The 17,474-nt window shown below is 41.9% G+C and overlaps 1 protein-coding gene across 8 annotated transcripts in view; it reads left to right on the top strand.

The window, feature by feature from the left end:
• Nucleotides 1-17,474, top strand: part of Mapkap1 (MAPK associated protein 1) — a 234,542-nt gene that overhangs the window by 128,972 nt on the left and 88,096 nt on the right. For all 8 annotated transcript variants that reach the window (XM_057755381.1, XM_057755379.1, XM_057755385.1 and 5 more), the window contains 2 exons: nt 2,778-2,954; nt 14,409-14,518. In XM_057755381.1, the coding sequence (XP_057611364.1) occupies nt 2,778-2,954; nt 14,409-14,518 (287 nt within the window). The remainder of the gene's footprint in view (nt 1-2,777; nt 2,955-14,408; nt 14,519-17,474) is intronic.

Below are 17,474 nucleotides of genomic sequence, written 5' to 3' on the forward strand. Positions count from 1 at the left end.
GGACTTAGAGCCCTGTTTGCTGCTAAACCTTGCTAATGACCTCACTCCTCTTATATAATAATACAGACGGAGTCCTTCTTAAGACAGAGCACTACATAGAGTAGACACAGTGCAGATGCCTTTGAATGAGTTACTTGGCTGTTTGTATTTGGGAATTAGTGAGATTCTTCTACTATTAGTATTGGGCTTTTTGCTCTGATCATTGGGCTTACTATTTGCCCTTGAACCTCTGTGGTACTAGGGAATCATGGACATTTCTCAGATTAATTTATGTGGCAATAAATAATCAGTATTGTCCATGGCTTGTCCCATCTGCATCTTCCCTTCTCATACAATCATCAAGGCACAGCAGCCCCATTAAACTTAGAGACCTGCCTGCCTGGAATGAGCTGCTGCGGTCATGGCTCCCCTGTTGCTCTGCTGTGTATCCCTACTGGGAAGACTGACAGAACTCTTCAAGCTGGTCCCCATCTGACCTTACTATAGTCATCTCATATTTATATTCTACTTCTCTTGTATGATAGACTCTACATTGTTGTGGGATATTTTTAAGACACGCTGCTCTTAGTTGCTGAGTCACATCTTCAGCCCCTTTTAATATGTATTTAATATGTACTTAAACAAAAGGGGGAGGTGTTGCGGGAGTTCCTTCCACTACTTCAGCCAATAGCCGCTGAGATACCAGCCCACTGGGGCGTGGTCTCTCTCCCTTTAAAAAAGCGGCCACTTCCCTCTGCTCTGCTTCCGGCGAGTAGGCTCCATTCCTGATTGCGCAGAGGGCTGTTGTCTGGGATGGTGATCTGTATGTTTTTCCCCCTTAAAATAAATAACCTCTCTAATAATCTAATTCCATACTGGTGTGGGATTGTTTGTGACTTACGCCTTCACTACATATATCACTGAATCTAATCCTGAATTAGGCCATTATGGCCTCATTATGGATGTGTAAATTGAAAGCCAAGGGGAAGCTTTTTTTGAAATCGTATAGCCCAAGAACCAAGGAGCTGAGACTTGAACTCAGTTCTCTCTGACTGCAAAGCTCTGAGTTGGTGCTCTCCTGTGGCATTTTTCTCTTCTAAAGAGTGTCTGTTTTACACTTACTTTGTGGTTAAGTTGACAGCTTGCTGTAAAGAACTAGAAGATTCTACACTCAGACAAGAATTTCATTTTTCTTCCTAACATTGCAAACCCATGAAATGTAAAGTGACAAACAAGGCCAGATTACTTTCTTGTTATCAATCCATTTAGCAGATTCATAGTTTCCATTAATTTTCATCTGTCCCTATTACTTGTTTTATATAATAAATACTTCTCAAGCTTAACAGACACACTGAGTATAGATCACCTGAAGTAGACTCTCTCAATAAGCAGAGTGCAGCTAAAGATTGTGAATTAACTGGGAAAATTGCAAATCAGGTAGTCAGTGCAATAATTCCTTGTCACATCCAATCAATAAACTTTGTAAATCAACTCATTTAATTCAAAAAATGATCTATATAGATCAAGCAACCAATTAAACAATTAGCATACACTTTGCAATTAATTAATTAAAGCATCAATCACATAATTAACATTCCAAATTTTAGCTGCAGAATTTAGAATTCTCCTGCCTTCTGAACTATTAGATTATGCTTCTGAAGCCAACCTGCCTAAATGCTAGTAGGTTTTCAGTTTCCCAGTCCACTCTGTAGCTCGCTGTTCTAAAGTATTTACATTGGTTTCAGCATTTGTTTATTTACTTACTTAAGTTATGTATTGTCAAGGTCTCATGTAGCCCAGGCTAGTTATGTGGCCAACGATAACCTTGAACTTGTGCTCCTCCTGCCTCTCCCTTCTGAGTGCTGGCATTACAGGAGTAAACCTCCACCTCTGATTTATGCAGTGCTTGGAATTGAACCCAGGACTTTATACATGCTTGACAAGTACTACCTACACCCCAACCCTAATTTCAGCTTTTAAATTGTGTTGGTGTGGTGTCCTGTCATTATAAACAAATTGCCTTTTTATTGTCCCTCAAGGAGAAAGGTATTTGTTGATTCTAAAAGGGCAAGACTAGAATCTGGAAGTCCTGACTGGACATGAAATGGAACTGTCCAGAAGTTGTTAGAAGGGCCAGGTGTGAGCATCAGGATAATCAGGCCTTGTACTTTTATTTAGCTAAGGTTCTGTAGTGTTTGGAAAGGAAAACTGAGTGGCTGGTCTTGGTCAACAGGCTTACTGTGCATCAAAGCCCACATACCCCCCCCCCCAGTAGTTTTTTTCTTTGTGACTGTGTTCTCATGGGACTGTACCACTTCCCTCCCCTCCTATATTACAAGCTTCCATTTTTGTTTTTAGTTTGGTTTGGTTTAGCTTTACTTTTTTGAGATAGACTTTCTCTGTATAGCCTTGGCTGTCCTTTAACTCACTCTGTAGACCTCAAACTCACAGAGATCTACCTGCCTCTGCTTCCTAAGTGCTGGGATTAAAGCTGTGCACCACCACCGCCCTACTGTATAAGACTAACATTAAATCTCACTTTTCATCTCAAGAATTGAGTTCTAGGTCTTATCTCTCACAGATGTCCAGTTTCTATTGGGGAAATGACACAGTATGACAACACTTGTTGTATTGCCAAGTGTTTTCTCCTTATCAGTGAATGGAGAGGTAGGGGTTCTTGGTGTATCCCAGGCTGGGGGTAGAGAGCAACAGAGTCAATGTGGTGGCTGGGCTCCATGCTGTCTGGGCTGCATGTCTCTTCCTACAGTACTCATTTGCCTGTGTGGTTTTTCTTTCAGTGACAATGTCAGTGCCTACTGCCTGCATATTGCTGAGGATGATGGGGAGGTAGACACAGATTTCCCACCGTTGGATTCCAATGAGCCCATTCATAAGTTTGGCTTCAGTACTTTGGCCCTGGTTGAAAAGTATTCATCTCCTGGTCTGACATCCAAAGAGTCACTCTTTGTTCGAATGTGAGTACTACTTGTTATTTTCCTCAGTGTTTCACCCTGACCTGCTAGCATTTTGCATCAGGTTTTGTGCATCAGGTGAATTATTTGTGGTGCCTAGAACATCTGCTCACATGACTACTTGCAGAATGATTTGGGAACATGTATGTGCATTGCTGTTTCATGCTTCTGCACCTACAGCATGTACAGCCAGTAACAGGCGTAGGTAGAGGTGGGAACAACATGTCTATAGATGGCCTCTGGGAGCAGTGGTGACAAGGAGCCTAGGAAGCAGCATTTGGGTTTGCCCCTTTCTAGTCAAGAAAATGAAAATGTGTATTGTGGTCATTTTTCTGTTGTGATTTAAAAACCTTTTCTCTCTGTCTGGTCCAAATTCAATTTGATTTTTCCTCTTTATCTTCTTTTAGACTGTGCTTAGCCTTTCCTGTGCCTTTGTGAGTCTGGTGCAGCCTGTGAAAGTGTCTGTACATACATAAAATAACAGTCCTAGGAATCTATCTCCTGCATTTAAAGTCAACACATCGTTAAGCAGATGTATAGTGATACGTGTAGCTTTACTAATAGATCACTCAACCATCCGCCTTACAGCCTGTTGATTCAGAGCAGAGTTGAATCTACGTGCTGTTTGAGGACACTGCAGCAGTTGAAGCAAACAGTACTGTTAGCTCAGATGATCATGATTAGCTCCAGCAGAGCTCACCCTGCTGTGATTTGTTGCCTCCACTTTCCATCCAAGGAACGCTAAGTACTGCAGATGGAGGTGAGGATTTGTCCATTCGAGTCCAGCAGCCAAGGGTGACCCCACACACTCAGGTTTCAGTCTAACCTAAGTGATTCTAAACTAGGCTCTGCTGTCCCTCTCCTGGCCATCTCCTGGGATTAATAGTGATCCCTTTGGCACCCCCTGCTGTTTGGAGCCAGCAAATTCACAGTTCTAATGAGGCCTTGCCTTGAAGGACTTTCTCTTGTCCCTTTAAAACAGATTCCTTTGTTTGAGATTTGGGAAAATAGGATTGTACAGCATAAACTATTTGAGTATTCTGGGTCTTTTTCCCCTTGTGAGAGAAAGTTTCTGTGTCCTCAGCACAGCAGAGGACTCTGTGGAGAAGATATAGGTTAATCTTCAGGTCTGTGCTTGTACTTCGAGTATTAGAAGCCCCAAGTTGCCTTCTGTCCTTAGAGGCTCTCAACCCTATACCCCACAAAGACTCCAGAAACCTATTGTTGGCCTCCCAGTGAGACACCGCAGGCTTTTAACCCAGGTTCAAGTCTCACTAGCAACTTGTTATTTGATTTTTGACATTACTTTGTTATGCCTTAATTTCTTTCCTATCAAATCTGGACAAGAGGAATATTCTTAATCATGAGTAATAAATTCTTATGAACTTAGGCTCATTGTGGAGCCTCACTGTCTCCCCAAATTAGTTTTGATGTAGTGCCACTTGAATGCATATAAATATAAAACTTTGGCTATAAAAGTCTATAATGTTTTAACTATAAATTCCCTATTTTACACAACCTAAAACATGACATTAAATATAAGTAAATAATAGCATTAATAAATTTAACAATAAATTTAATAATCTTGATGTCAGTGTTTTGCTAAAAATAAATTGATGCGAGGTTTAGTGAGAGTTAAATGTTTTACTTGGCAACTTGAGTCTTTTGATGTTCATTTTCATGACAATGTGATTGCTATATTTCTCTTTTAAAGAATGAATGTTATTTTTAATTTCCAGTATATTATTTTAATTAATTTATAATGTATCCTCTAAATGTAACCTTCTCCACTAGAGAATTCTTGTTTGCATTTGTCCCTTCAGACTTTTTGTTAGCATGACTAATTCCTCTTGTTCTGCTAGAACTTTTCTGCATACAAAACTGGAAATCCTGTACCCACAACAGAGCCCTCTCCTCCTTGTCACCTTCCTCCTGTCCCCAGTAAGCCAGGACAAGTGTGCTTCCTGCTTTTGTTGATTGAGCTATACAAAGATGGGCCCTCCTGGTACCTGGGCACACATGATTCTGGCACCAAAGGGCACACATTTTATAGAGATATCCTGCCCCAGTAAAGCACTGTATGTGATCTGAGTTCTCACACCGTCTTTCTGCTTAGCAAACTTTGCTTCTGCTTGCAATGATGAATCTGACCTTTGCTAATCCATTAGTGATGTTAAATAGCTCTAGCTGCTGGCACAGCTGCCCCCGTTCCTCCCTTATCACAACGTTAGCAGACCTCCTGTGAAGGCCAGGTAGTAAATGTCTTGGGCCTGTGTGTCATATAGTTTCTGTTGCAACACTCCATTATAATGTGAAGGTTGCCATAGGCGATGCAGAGGTAGTAGGCATGGCTGGCGTTCGTTTGTCAGCCTCTGCTTCTTTTTAGCAAGCTGATTTCCTTTCATTTCTGTCCGATGAGGGACAGCTGGGTGGAGTGAGGAGCATGCAACCAGAATTGGTATAATCTAAGCATATGCATATCTATAAAATATGTATATATATTTATATAATGTGTGTATTTATACATTAATTTTTCTTTTAGTTCAATCATATATAAGTCTCCCTAAATGGATATGATTTTTGTATGTGTATATGATTTTCATTGAGCTAAAATAAAATACTTAAATTCTGAAGCGCAGCCTATAAACTTAATAGTTGACTCCTGGAAGAAGGGGGCTGTGGACCTCAGAAAGTGATACTATGCAGATTAATATCAGGGAGAAGAGAGGTTTAAATTTAATTTTCTTTCTTTCTATCCTGCAAAGATTATGAATTACTAAATTTTATAATTATTTACATTCTATTTTTATTATTTTCTGCCCTCATCAGACAGAAGTGAAAAAAGTAACCCTGCTGTAGTGAGCCAGAAGTTGACAATAATAAAATAAACTTTATTTATTTTAAATGAATCTCTACTGGAAAAATGTTGTGTGGAAATGAATTTGGATTTGAATGTCTTCTAATACATCTTGTAGGTGAGAGTCGGGGTTAGTCCCCCAAATCCTATAGGCCTCAGAAAACCCCAGGACATAGAGCTTCTGTTTGAGGGAGACTTGATTGCTCTACCAACTTGAAAATTAGAAACTTCTAACAAAAACAGCCTGCTTTCCAAGTCCATGGGTGGATCAATTTCTAAACTATTCGTTGATTCTGATTGACTTTAGACAGATTGGGTGTGTGTTGTCTAAGCAGTGAAGATGGGTGGACGCATCAGGACTGTAGGAAGCAGGGAGAATGTGGGAGGGAATAACAGGGGAGGTTGTTTGTTTCTTGAGACAGGTTCTCTTACATGTAAGCCTGGCCTGGAACTTGGTGAGCAGCCAGAGGTGACTTTGAGCTCCTGATCCATAACATGCCTGGTTTGTACAGTGCTAGGTATCAAACCCAGACCCTGTGCCTGCTGGGCAAGCAGTCTGGTGACTGCAGCCCGAGGACAATTTTGACTGATGTCCAAAGACAGATAAAAACTGGATCTCAGATGGACCCCAGCATCTGGAGAAGTGTCCCTTGCTAGCAGTGACCAAACTGGGACCAAGCTATCCTCTAGAAATACGGCGGTACAAGAAAGGAGCTGCCTCATCTGTCTGCTCCTACCCTCCTCCAGCACAGTGCTCATTCACCCAGAACTCGTGAAATGGAATTGAGTTCACAAATGGCAATGACAAAGCAGACCTTGCTACAGAGTGAGGAAGGAGGGTTCTAAGGGAGCAAACATCCAGACTAATAAAACAGACAGAACCAGGTCAGATCCATGTCAGTCGGTGCACTTACATTACCTTCCTTTGTGTTTTCCTTACAATGTTTAGTACAATAATGAGCAAAAGATTGCACGTTAATAGAGTCTAGGTACATTTCTTCTGTGTGGATGAAGAACCACCAGGTAAGAGGTGGGAAGCTGGACTGCCTTGAACAGCCACCATGGCCAGAGGGCTCCCCAAAGCTGCCTAGGTTTCACTTGGCTTTGCCCAGAGGGAATGGTGAGCAGCTTTTAAAGAGGCATACCCAGGTTCACTGCTCTTTCTTACGTGAGTACTTTTAAAAGCCTGTAGTTTTAAAATTACCATTTTGATGGTATCTCCAAAATATACACCAAATGACTGGTCCTTTATCAGGAAGGGCATCATTAATTAGAAGACTCCCCTGCTCTTCAGTGGCATTGCCTTGTGATCTGTAAAGTGGAACGGGCAAGAAAAAGAGAAGAAAAGGCAAACATTTTTCATATATTTAATTTCTGCCTTTATCCCTATAAGCAGCTCCTTTGTAAAACCTTTAAGCTGAGGGTCAGAGCAAGATCACATAGTTTGGGAAGGGGCAGAGCTGAAATGGAATACAAAATGAAAACAAGAGTCGTGTTCTCTGTCATCCAGCCTGACAATCTAGGTGTGAATTACCCAGACCGACTGCATGTTGTTTCCTTCCACACTGTTGTGTTAGCAAACATGTTCATTGTCCTCATATATGAAAATGGAACATGCAGCCTGCTTAATTTTGTATTTGTAAATGTGACTTGATTTCCTTTTTGACAAAGGCTATTGTCTAGAGAAAAGAAAAGATTGTTCTTTGTGTCTGTTTTAAATGACAGAAATACTGGAACAAGTAATAAAGATGGAAAGAATTAATTACATCCTTCTAAGAATTCAAAGGTCAGACAAACCAAGTATGGATGCTTTGCTGGCTAGAATGTCGGCAGAAAATGTGCTAGGGTATGCTTTATTCTTACAATAATAGCACACATTTTAGACAGCTATCATTTACTTCAATATTCAACAGTTATACCAGATTGTTGCTGTAGTTACTGTGTCTTCTGAAAGTTTGGGACTCACATTTCTGAGTTAATGCAGCTTGTTTCATGCTGCAGCCCCCTTGGCTATGTTCAGTTCCTGTATCTCATTTTGATTTCCTCTGCTCTCCCTCAGCTTACGTTGGAGTCTGTCAGCTGCTGCTGTGTACATGTCAGGCTAGTGACTCGTAATGTTTATTAATACAGTGTCAGTCTTGCTGCTGAAACAACCGTGATGCTTCAGAAGGTTGCAGTGGAACGAAGCGTTTGATTTCCAGATCCTGTCTGCACTGCATGGTGAATACATTCTCACATGTTACGCAGTTCACTGACCTGACAGTTATAGAACCCCGCCTGGGACCCCATTTCAGCAGGACATATTTGAACAGAAACAGTTTGCAAAACTTTACACACTTAAACTCCTGCCAAGGCAAACTGTTAGCCACTTGAGTTTGTTATAAATACCCAGTGGCAGTGGTTAGAAGGAGCCCACAGTGTGTTTTATATTCTGAACGGAATGTGAATGTCTTTGCGGTTATATAGAGTAGTAAATAATTGAGTTTGATTAGGGAGAGGGACCTCATTATCCCCACCTGTGCCCAGCTGGAAGGGGAGGGTCGAAATGAAGCCATTAGCTGTCTCTCTTACTGGCATCTCAAAGAGCTCAAATACATCTGTGTCTTATTTTCTTTTCTGGCACAATCAGTCGAGCAGGCTAAGCAGGCATGACCAGATTTGGCAAGTCCCAAGGACTCTGGCAAAGATACACAAGGAGAAGGTGGAGGGCAGTCATTTTGGCTTCTCACTGCCCATTAGTCTGGCAAGTTATGTTTTTGGAAAATGTCTGTTTTGGAAAAAAAGTACTTTGTCCAATGTCAAACATCACATGCTTACACAATGTGCTTTGATCTTTCAAAAAAAAAAGTGGTCAGCGCAAGGGGAAGCAAACTGTGGCATTCATACCAGCATCAACTCCCTTTGTGGTTAAAGTGATGCCCCAGGGACTGACTTTAAAGCAGGCATGCTGCAGTTATTGCAAGGCTTTCTCTTGCTCATATATTTTCATTTTCTACCTTGGAGTACTGGAGAATGAACACATGGAAGGGGGCCAGAGCAGATGACAACCAGAGGGACTGCATCTCCATTGCTGTTGTGAACTGGTCAGGACCAAAGAACAGAGGTCTACTTTTGGCACCGTTATCCCACCTTTGGAAACTGAGACCATGGTCCTTGAAACCATGACATTTTCCAAGGTCTCTTTAGAAGGGTCTGAGAGCCAGCATAGTTGCAAACCTTTCCCACAGGTTGGTCATTGGTTCCTATCTGGGAGATGTATTGGTTTCTGGAAGTCTCTTGCCCTGAGTCCCTCAGCCTCCACTCTAAGCAATAAAAGAGTTAAAAACAAACAAACAAACAAAAAAGAAAACAAACAGACTCTGGATTCTGCAAGTCAGTCTTGAGTTAAATTGTGGCTCCTGCGGGACTTGTTGCTAACTATATAACTTATTAACTTAATGTTTACCTCCAGGTGGGTGTCTTAACATGTTGGTTTCCTGTTATAAAGTGGGACCAATAAAAGCACCTGCCTTTCTTGGGGGAAGGAATTATGGGAACAAGTAAATGTGCAGAAATACTGTTTTTGTTATACATCACTCGTTTGGCTATTTTTTGAGACAAGATCTCACTGTGCAGCCCAGGTTGGCCTGAAACTTGAAGATCTTTAGCCTCCAAGTGCTGAGTGACAGGTGTATGCTCCCATGCCCAAATGTTATATATCTCTTTTAATAAAGACCAGCCAGTGGCTAACATGTTAGTTATTGCTTATTAAGTATTATTTGACAGATGTTATTATAAACACTTTCAATTCAAATAATTATTATCATCCCATTTTGCCTGTGAGGAAATGGAGCCAGAGTAACTATGGTTTACTCCAGCAAAGGCCAAGCTTGACTTCAAACTAGCGATTGTATTCTCCAGCTGGGTATGCTCTGCCGCCTTAGTGTCATTTTTCCCTCTCCCTAGCGTGGTATGATGCTGAGATAGCTCTCCTGAGGGAGCTCCTCTGACTCTCCTGGGTGTGGCTCATCAGGTATACTGTGTCCCATGACTATATAGAGAGAAGCCATCTGTTAACTGTTTTGGTCTTCCCTCTCACAGACTATGTACATATGTTAGGAACCATTTTGTTGACTTCTCAGTCTGAAATAGGATGAGTGTGAGTTTTGCCTCAGGAGACTTTTCCTGATGCCACCAGCCTCATTTCTATGAAATGATATCTGTTCTCTTTTAGGATTGAATGCATTTATAAACATTTTTAACAAATTAAAATAATACTTGTCACATAGTAAATGTTCAATAAACAGTAGTTGCTGTTGTTATTTGGGATTTTTAAATGGTGAGCAATATACATAATACAAATTTAAAAACTTTTTTAATTCTCACTGAATTTCCCTTCAGTGTGACAGTGATTTTCTATTATCTGCTGTCCCCCCAAAATCACGGAGTTACACTGCTTATGAATTTTACTCTCTCAAAAGGAAAACTTTGAACATTGAGCCCAGAATCTGTCCTTCAGGGAGGTTTTGATGCCTAGATTGAAGGCTACTTTCTGACAGTGTCCCTAAATGCTGCCACCAAGCAGTTAATCACACAGTTTAATGCCCCCGTGCTGCTGAGGCTGTTGAGATGCATTCCATCCATCCATCCTCCTAATAAAAACTCTTTGTGGAAGCCAGAGCAGACCTCTTCCTTTGGAGTGATGATTTGGGTCAAGACAGACACAGCCAGTACTAGGAAGCACCTCTCCCTGTTTGCCACCCCCAGTGCCAGGTACCCAGCCCCCATTGTGTATTTTACCCTTGTAACAATTCTAAAAGGGGTGGGGAGAACGACACTGAAGTGTTTGTATATCACAGCCTTTCACTCACAGGGCATTTCACTTGCAGCCTGTGTGTGTTCCTTCCCAATGAACTGCCTTCTCGATTGATCTCCTGCCCTATCCCTGTACTTTTTTGTTTTTGTTTGCTTTTGGATAAGAACCTGTCCTGTTTCCTGTGTTTCTCCATCATCTTTGGTTTACCGCTTAGGAAAGCACTCATTGTCTGGGACTAATGCTAGTGTCAAAATTCTGTGGTAAGTCTGAAGCAGTCACATAAGTTTATAATCCCAGCACTTCAGAGGTTGAAGTAGGAATGTCTCAAGTTCAGTGCAGTCTGAGCTACATTGCCAGACTATGTCTTAAGCTCCCTCCCTTCTCCCAAAGGCCTCTTTGGTGGTTGTGTGACTTTTCACCGGCACAGAATTGAGCTCCTTGAGTGAGTAATCTCTTTTTAAATGTTCATGTGTTCTTCAGTGGTTAGCAGACTTGACAGGACCCAGCTTTAAATTGACTGAAACACTTCTGGCAGCATTTAGTCAGCTCTCTGACGTCGAGTTTCATCTAGTACCTACACACTGCAGCCCACAGAGGTGTGGGAGGGCAGGCGTCTCTGCTCAGTGTGTCCAGGATGCACTGTCCTAAGCCCGGATGATGGGTCTGTGAGTGACCTACCTGTCCATCCTGGCTAGATACCCCACACAAGTCCCAGCCAGGGGAAGGTAGGCAGGACTAGCAACATGGTTTGCCCATGAGCCCATTGTCTCCTCAGTCTCAAACCTGATGCCCTCTGTGGAATAAGAGCATCTTTCAAAGATATATTGCGGTAGACATTTTAGAAAGCCCATAAAAAATGCAGAATGTAAAGAAATAAGGCATAAAATCCAGACTGTTTGGAAGTCAAGGTGAGAAGTGTGGTAGCGGATCACCATTTCTGTTTATTAGATGGGAGCCCAACTTAAAAGCCACACCTAGCTGGGTGCTAAAACACTTGCTCCTGCACTCTACCTTCAGAATGCCATGTACATGTGTCCTTCAGAAATCCCCCCCCCCCCTTGCAGGTCTCCACACTAAATAAGAGCCAAGCTTTACATTTGTCTGGAGGTAAAGAGATGGAATGTAGACCTAACGGGGAAACTGACTGGATGGGGCTGTGTATGTCCGCAGGGCAGAGCCACCGTCTCCTTTAATGTGCACGCTTTTACAAAAATGGAACCCCAGAGTAAGATAGCACACACTCGTGGATGCACATTCCAAGTGCTGCTTTGCCCCTTCCCTTCACTGTTGTTTTCATTTTCCTCCCATGAACCTTGCTACCCTGGCTTCAGCTTGGAGGCTGTAAAGGAAGATGGAGAGCCGAGTTACCTCAGAATGATCACTATCGTTAACATTCACGGGTGGTTCACTTATCATTCCTGACTGCACAGACATGGCAGCCGCGCGGAAGCGTCCGCAGGTGTAGCATGGTGATACATATTACATTGTGCCACAATGGATTTATGTATTCTGTAACAAAAGAAAAGTGTAATGAAAAAATACAGAAGGTAATCCTTTATTCTTCCGCTACACAATTTATCAGTAAGGTCTGTAGATGGGAAGTGCCAGGGATTTCCTCTGCTTGCTTTAACCTTGGCACCCAGGTATGTTTTAGTAAAATGACAGAAAAATACAGACTTGGGGTTTTCCTCTGCTTCAAACCTTTTAAAAGGACACTTTGAATTTATGAAAGTTAGTTCAAATACGAAACTGCCTGTTAGGCTTTTACTCTGCCCTTCCCCGAAAAGTTGAGTAGTGCCTTGGAATGATGCTGTCGGCTGGCCGCAGAATGGGAGCCAGTGCAGCAGTTTATGAGCAGAATCCACTGTCCTTGAGGTGGCTCCCAGATGGGTGAGAGTCTGAGGTCGGGGCCAGTGCTAGTTTGCAAATCCCCGAGAATTTGTGTTTCCTTTTGGCCCTACTCATCCATCTCCCAACATATTGTCACAAACGGAGGACATACTGACTTCTGAGGATAAAGCCGGGAAGGCAGATCTGAGTGGGCTTGATTGGCATTTGTTCCAAATACACACTGGCTGAGTGCCAGAGCAAACACCCGCAAGTTTTTAAATGCACAAGGCTCTTTACATATCAGTACTCTTGCCAAAATATCACTTACGGCATCACTCCCAAAATAGAGTTTTTTTTTTAAAAAAAGAGCTATTTCTTATTTTGCTTTGATCAGTAAAATAAACTTTTAAAGATTGTTCTGGGATGGGGTCCAGCTTCTGAAGTAAAGAATGGCTAGGGCGCAGGCATGATTCAGTAACAGAGTGTTCAGTAGAATTAGCGTGACAGTTCTCAGACCTGCTGCTCAACAGCAAGAACCTCACCAAGTTAAAATGAATGCTTCCGCTGGCCAGAGCAGCAGCAGCTTTGTGCTTGTTGACAAATGCAACATCAAGGATTAAAGAGCACGCTGTATGGAGACGAGCGTGGTGGAGAGGTCTCTGTGTTAGGGAAACAAATTGGGTCCTTGGTTTTCAGATCAGCCCATAGCTCCTGTAGAGAACCAGCCTCCTGATGGATCTAACCTGGGCTTCAGGCCCTTTCCCAGCCTAATCTACCACTGGGAGGCTTTCCCAGGGCTTGGCTTTTCTTCCCGATTTGTTAGTACTAAGTTCTGCCATGGTTTTTGGCCATGTTTCCCTTTGAAATTCTTATGGGGAAATGGGAATGTGACCAAACTCCTTGTAGCAATTCTCATTTTCTGTAGTTGGAAACTTGGGTCCCATTTTTTTTTTCACAAGCTGCTTGGAATTAGCCTGTTTTGTTCCAATGCCCTAGTGTAAGGGTAGTTCTTGTGATGCTTGCCACTGCAACTAACAGTCTCTATAAAATTACATCTCATGCAGGTGATGGCCTATGGGTTTTTGGGTTTTGTTCATTTAGCATCCTTGTTGTTTGTTTATTTGCTTCTTTTTTATTTTTCAATCTAGATGAACCTTCTTCAACCTAATTTGACTAGAAGCTTGCAAGTAGTGTTAGAATTTTGTCTTTCACTTGTTTTTGCTTAAACTAATATTTAGTTTGATTTTTATAGGACTGAATAAATAAACCATTTATAGTGATGTATACGCAGATTGTATATCAAAAGCTGTATCAGGCCAGGCATGGTGGGGCACACCTTTAATCCCAGCATTCAGAAGGCAGTGGCAGGTGGAGTTCTCTTAGTTTGAGGCCAACCTGTTCTATTTAGTGAGACTCTTTGTCTGAAAACAACCAAAATAACAACAAAAGATGGATGGACAGACTGATGTTCTACTAGATAGTAAGAGCCTTTTCTTTTTTCTGGTATACCGAGGGGCTTGTAATGATAGTATCTGCCTGTAGTAGCATCTGCTGACATAAGTCAGGTTCTGTCAGTTGTCACTCCTTGTTGCAGGATTTGGCTCCCAGGCCAATCCTGGGAATCGTGCTCCTCCTTCTGACCCCAACAGACCAGTTGGGTTCAGTCTGTAGTAAATTAGAAAAGCCTGCACTACCCCGACCTTGTTTCAGTGGGTTCCGCTTACATTAGAATACGCTCACGGACACCTGAGAAGTAGGGTTGTATTGGGTTGGGTTGGGTTTGGTATGGTTTTCCCAAGACAAGGTTTCTCTGTGTATCCTGCCTGTACTGTTTCTGTAGACCAGACAGGCCTCGAACTCAGAGATCCGCCTGCCTGTACCTCCCAAGTCCTAGGATTAAAGGTGTTGCTTTGCCGCTGTCCCAGGTATGTTAAAGCTGTAGTGATGGCTCTCTCGCGCTTGTCTTTTCCTGCAGAAATGCTGCTCATGGCTTCTCCTTGATCCAAGTGGACAACACAAAGGTCACCATGAAGGAGATCCTGCTAAAGGCAGTGAAACGACGAAAAGGATCCCAGAGAATTTCAGGTGGGTTAGTTAAATTATACCATGGCAAGAGAAGCTAAGAACTTAGTTAAAGGAGTGTGTGCGTGTGTGCGTGCGTGTATGTGTGTGGGCATGTGTATGTGTGTGTGGAGGGAGTGTAGGTTGTCTGGCTATGTTGTTTTAGCTATCCTTTCTAGAAGGCTGATTAGCAGGTCTACAGTTTAGGGGGGAAGTGAATTTTTAAAGCTTCCTTTGGGCCTTAGAAGGAACTGGGTCAATGGCATATGTGAGAAGAGCATGTTCAAATCAATTATGGGCAGTCCATCATTAGTAATTTGTGGTAAATTAAGACAGAGCTATTTGTGTTTGCCATTAGTTAATGTAAACCTGTCTTAAAATCTAAACTAAGGAGTTAGAGACATAGCTTAGTGGCAGAGTGCTTGCCTAGCATGTACATAGTCCTGGCTTCTGTCCCCAGCACCACACAGAATCAAAACAGAGCCTGAAACTTGAATCACTGTTTCTGATTTCATGTTTACACACAATTTTACATGAAAGTATTTTCAGTTACTAAAATTCAGGATATGGGGGATAGGAGGACATGCTCTTCATTTTTACTAAATGAGGGCAATCTTACAAAGATAAATTTTTAAAAGTTTTAAAAAGATAAATTGATATACCCATGTAGCTGTTAATCTCTTAATCTCTACCTCCTCATTAACCAACTCTTGTGTAGAAAATAGACTTGTGCTATTAAATGTATATATAAAAGATATAGAACACAAATATCAATATTAAGAAACAGTTCCCCCTCCCCACCTCACTCTCAAAAAAGGGAGCAGGCTAGACAGAAAGCCACCAAAGAGAATGCTTAAAAATTGTGCTTCGCATGCTGAAATGTGGCTCTCCACAGTCGATATGGTGCGGGGGTGGAGAAGGACTTCGTTTTCTTTAAGGGGCTGGCCACCAGGAGTTTGACCATGCTCCAGTAAGTGTATGGGCAGCACAAATTGGACTAGTGTTTTTACCTCCTTTTTTTTTTTTTTTTTGTCGGGAGGGGGTCACTTGAGACCTGGGAGGACTGGGAAGTGAGTGTGCTCAGGGCTCATGATCTGAAATTTTCAAGTAATCAATAAAAATATTATGAAAAAAAACAGTAATTCTCAAAAATAATTCAGGATTTATCTATAACAGACTGCTATACTACAGTCAGCATGTATGTGACAAGTCAAGTAAGTGTCTTAGCTTTGTAAGAAGAGACTTCTTAAACACCTTTGAGCTCACCTTTTGGAAAGGAAAAGGGCATTTCACAGCTTGAAGAAAATAGTTGTGTTCTCTTTTTAAGGGGAGGCATATAATCTGTTCCAGATTTAATTAGCTATCTTCAGATGAAAGCTGAAGTTTTAATAAAAGTTAGAAGAGATAACACAGTGAAGGACACGGATGAGCTGTCTCAAGGCCATATTCCAGGGGAACGATAAGAGCTGTAAAAAATGGCAAAGGAGAGCAATTGAATGGAGCAATGAAAATCTGATTCTCATAAAAAAGAGAGAGAGAGAGAGATGCTGGTAGGGGCGGTTGTAGATGAGACCTGCTAGCGTCTGCAAGCAATTTGGATGCTTGCCAGGAGTCATTGTTCACCCTCGGCTGTGGCGGCTCCGTCCAGATGTGCCAACTGCACGTTTCGGCTTTTGCCAGCTGACTGCGCCGTTTGATAACCAGCTCTCTGGATGCCCATCACTGGCCGCAGAGATAGAATTAAATGATGATGATCTTCCCACAAGTTGGGAGAGGAAACAATGCATATAAATCTTGATTTCATCTCAGCGTGAGAAGTCTTTATCCATCATCACTCATAATGAACAAGTCGTTAGCTGGGATGAATGGTGTTCTGCTTTTTCCAAACACCTCTTTTGTTCATTTTTTGGGTGACTTTTATCTATTGCATGGGGGTCAAACCTCTTTGCATTTAGGGGATGATTGAAGAGGCACAGCCTCTCTGTCCCAGAGGAGAGTAGATGTTTTGGGGGTTCCAGGTGCCAATCTAATAGCTTTTAAATAGCTTCATATACTCAGGGGTATTTAATGAGTACTCACTCTGTAGAATCAGGGGTCTTTGCTCTCTATATTTTTTTTACATAATAGTGAGTTTTGTAATATAACTCTTTATATTCTGAGAATGCATTGTTTTGAGCTATCTAGGAAGGGGTGGAAATTTTTTTTAGTCTTCTCAATAGAAAGTGTGCTGCCAGTGGATTTATTTTTTAAGACTGTGAAGCCCCAATAAACGTAGGGAGTACAGTTAAGCCAGTGTCTTTTCTTCTGTCTCCAGCTGACACTTTCCAGTCTTATACTTGTTTGTCTATGCCTGTCCCCAACATCCCATTGTACGTGCACACAAACACGCACACACGTGTTCTTCCTTGTGCTCACTTTTTGTATATGCACCCCTGCCATTTTCATCAGTCTTTGCCATATCCTTGATAAAAGCTTGAGATTTGGTATTCAAATCACAATGATCTGTATTATTTATTCCTATTCATGCTACTGAAGTCGATTGAGATTTATGTATTTACATAAATTCCTGTCCATTTCTTAAGTCAAGAACATTTTAAAATAAACCTTTTTAATTGCTTTAAGAGTATGTTCTCACAAGTAGAAGGGTCACACCAGGTTGGCAACCATTTATTTAGGGTTATCACAGAAGAGGTGATATTGATGTTGTGGTTTCAGGTATGTTACAGTCACTCTGAACTGGGGAGTGAGGAGGTTTTTGGTGGTGACTAAGGAAAAGAAGAAAAACCTCTTTAACATAGAGGGAAGTACATGGAGACCCTGGGAGTGTGCCCTGAAGGCTGATAGGGCTGGTGTGCTGAGCCCTCTCTTCAGACAGCCTTTGGTGTGTGTGTGGGGGAGCTACACTTGTCTCTTACCACTGTTGTGTAGCTCAAGTTAGAAGCAATGGAGAGATGCTTGAAATTGAGCAGCATGTGAAAGA

The sequence above is a fragment of the Chionomys nivalis genome, chromosome 22 (genome assembly GCF_950005125.1).
Source record: "Chionomys nivalis chromosome 22, mChiNiv1.1, whole genome shotgun sequence".
Lineage (NCBI taxonomy): Eukaryota > Metazoa > Chordata > Mammalia > Rodentia > Cricetidae > Chionomys > Chionomys nivalis.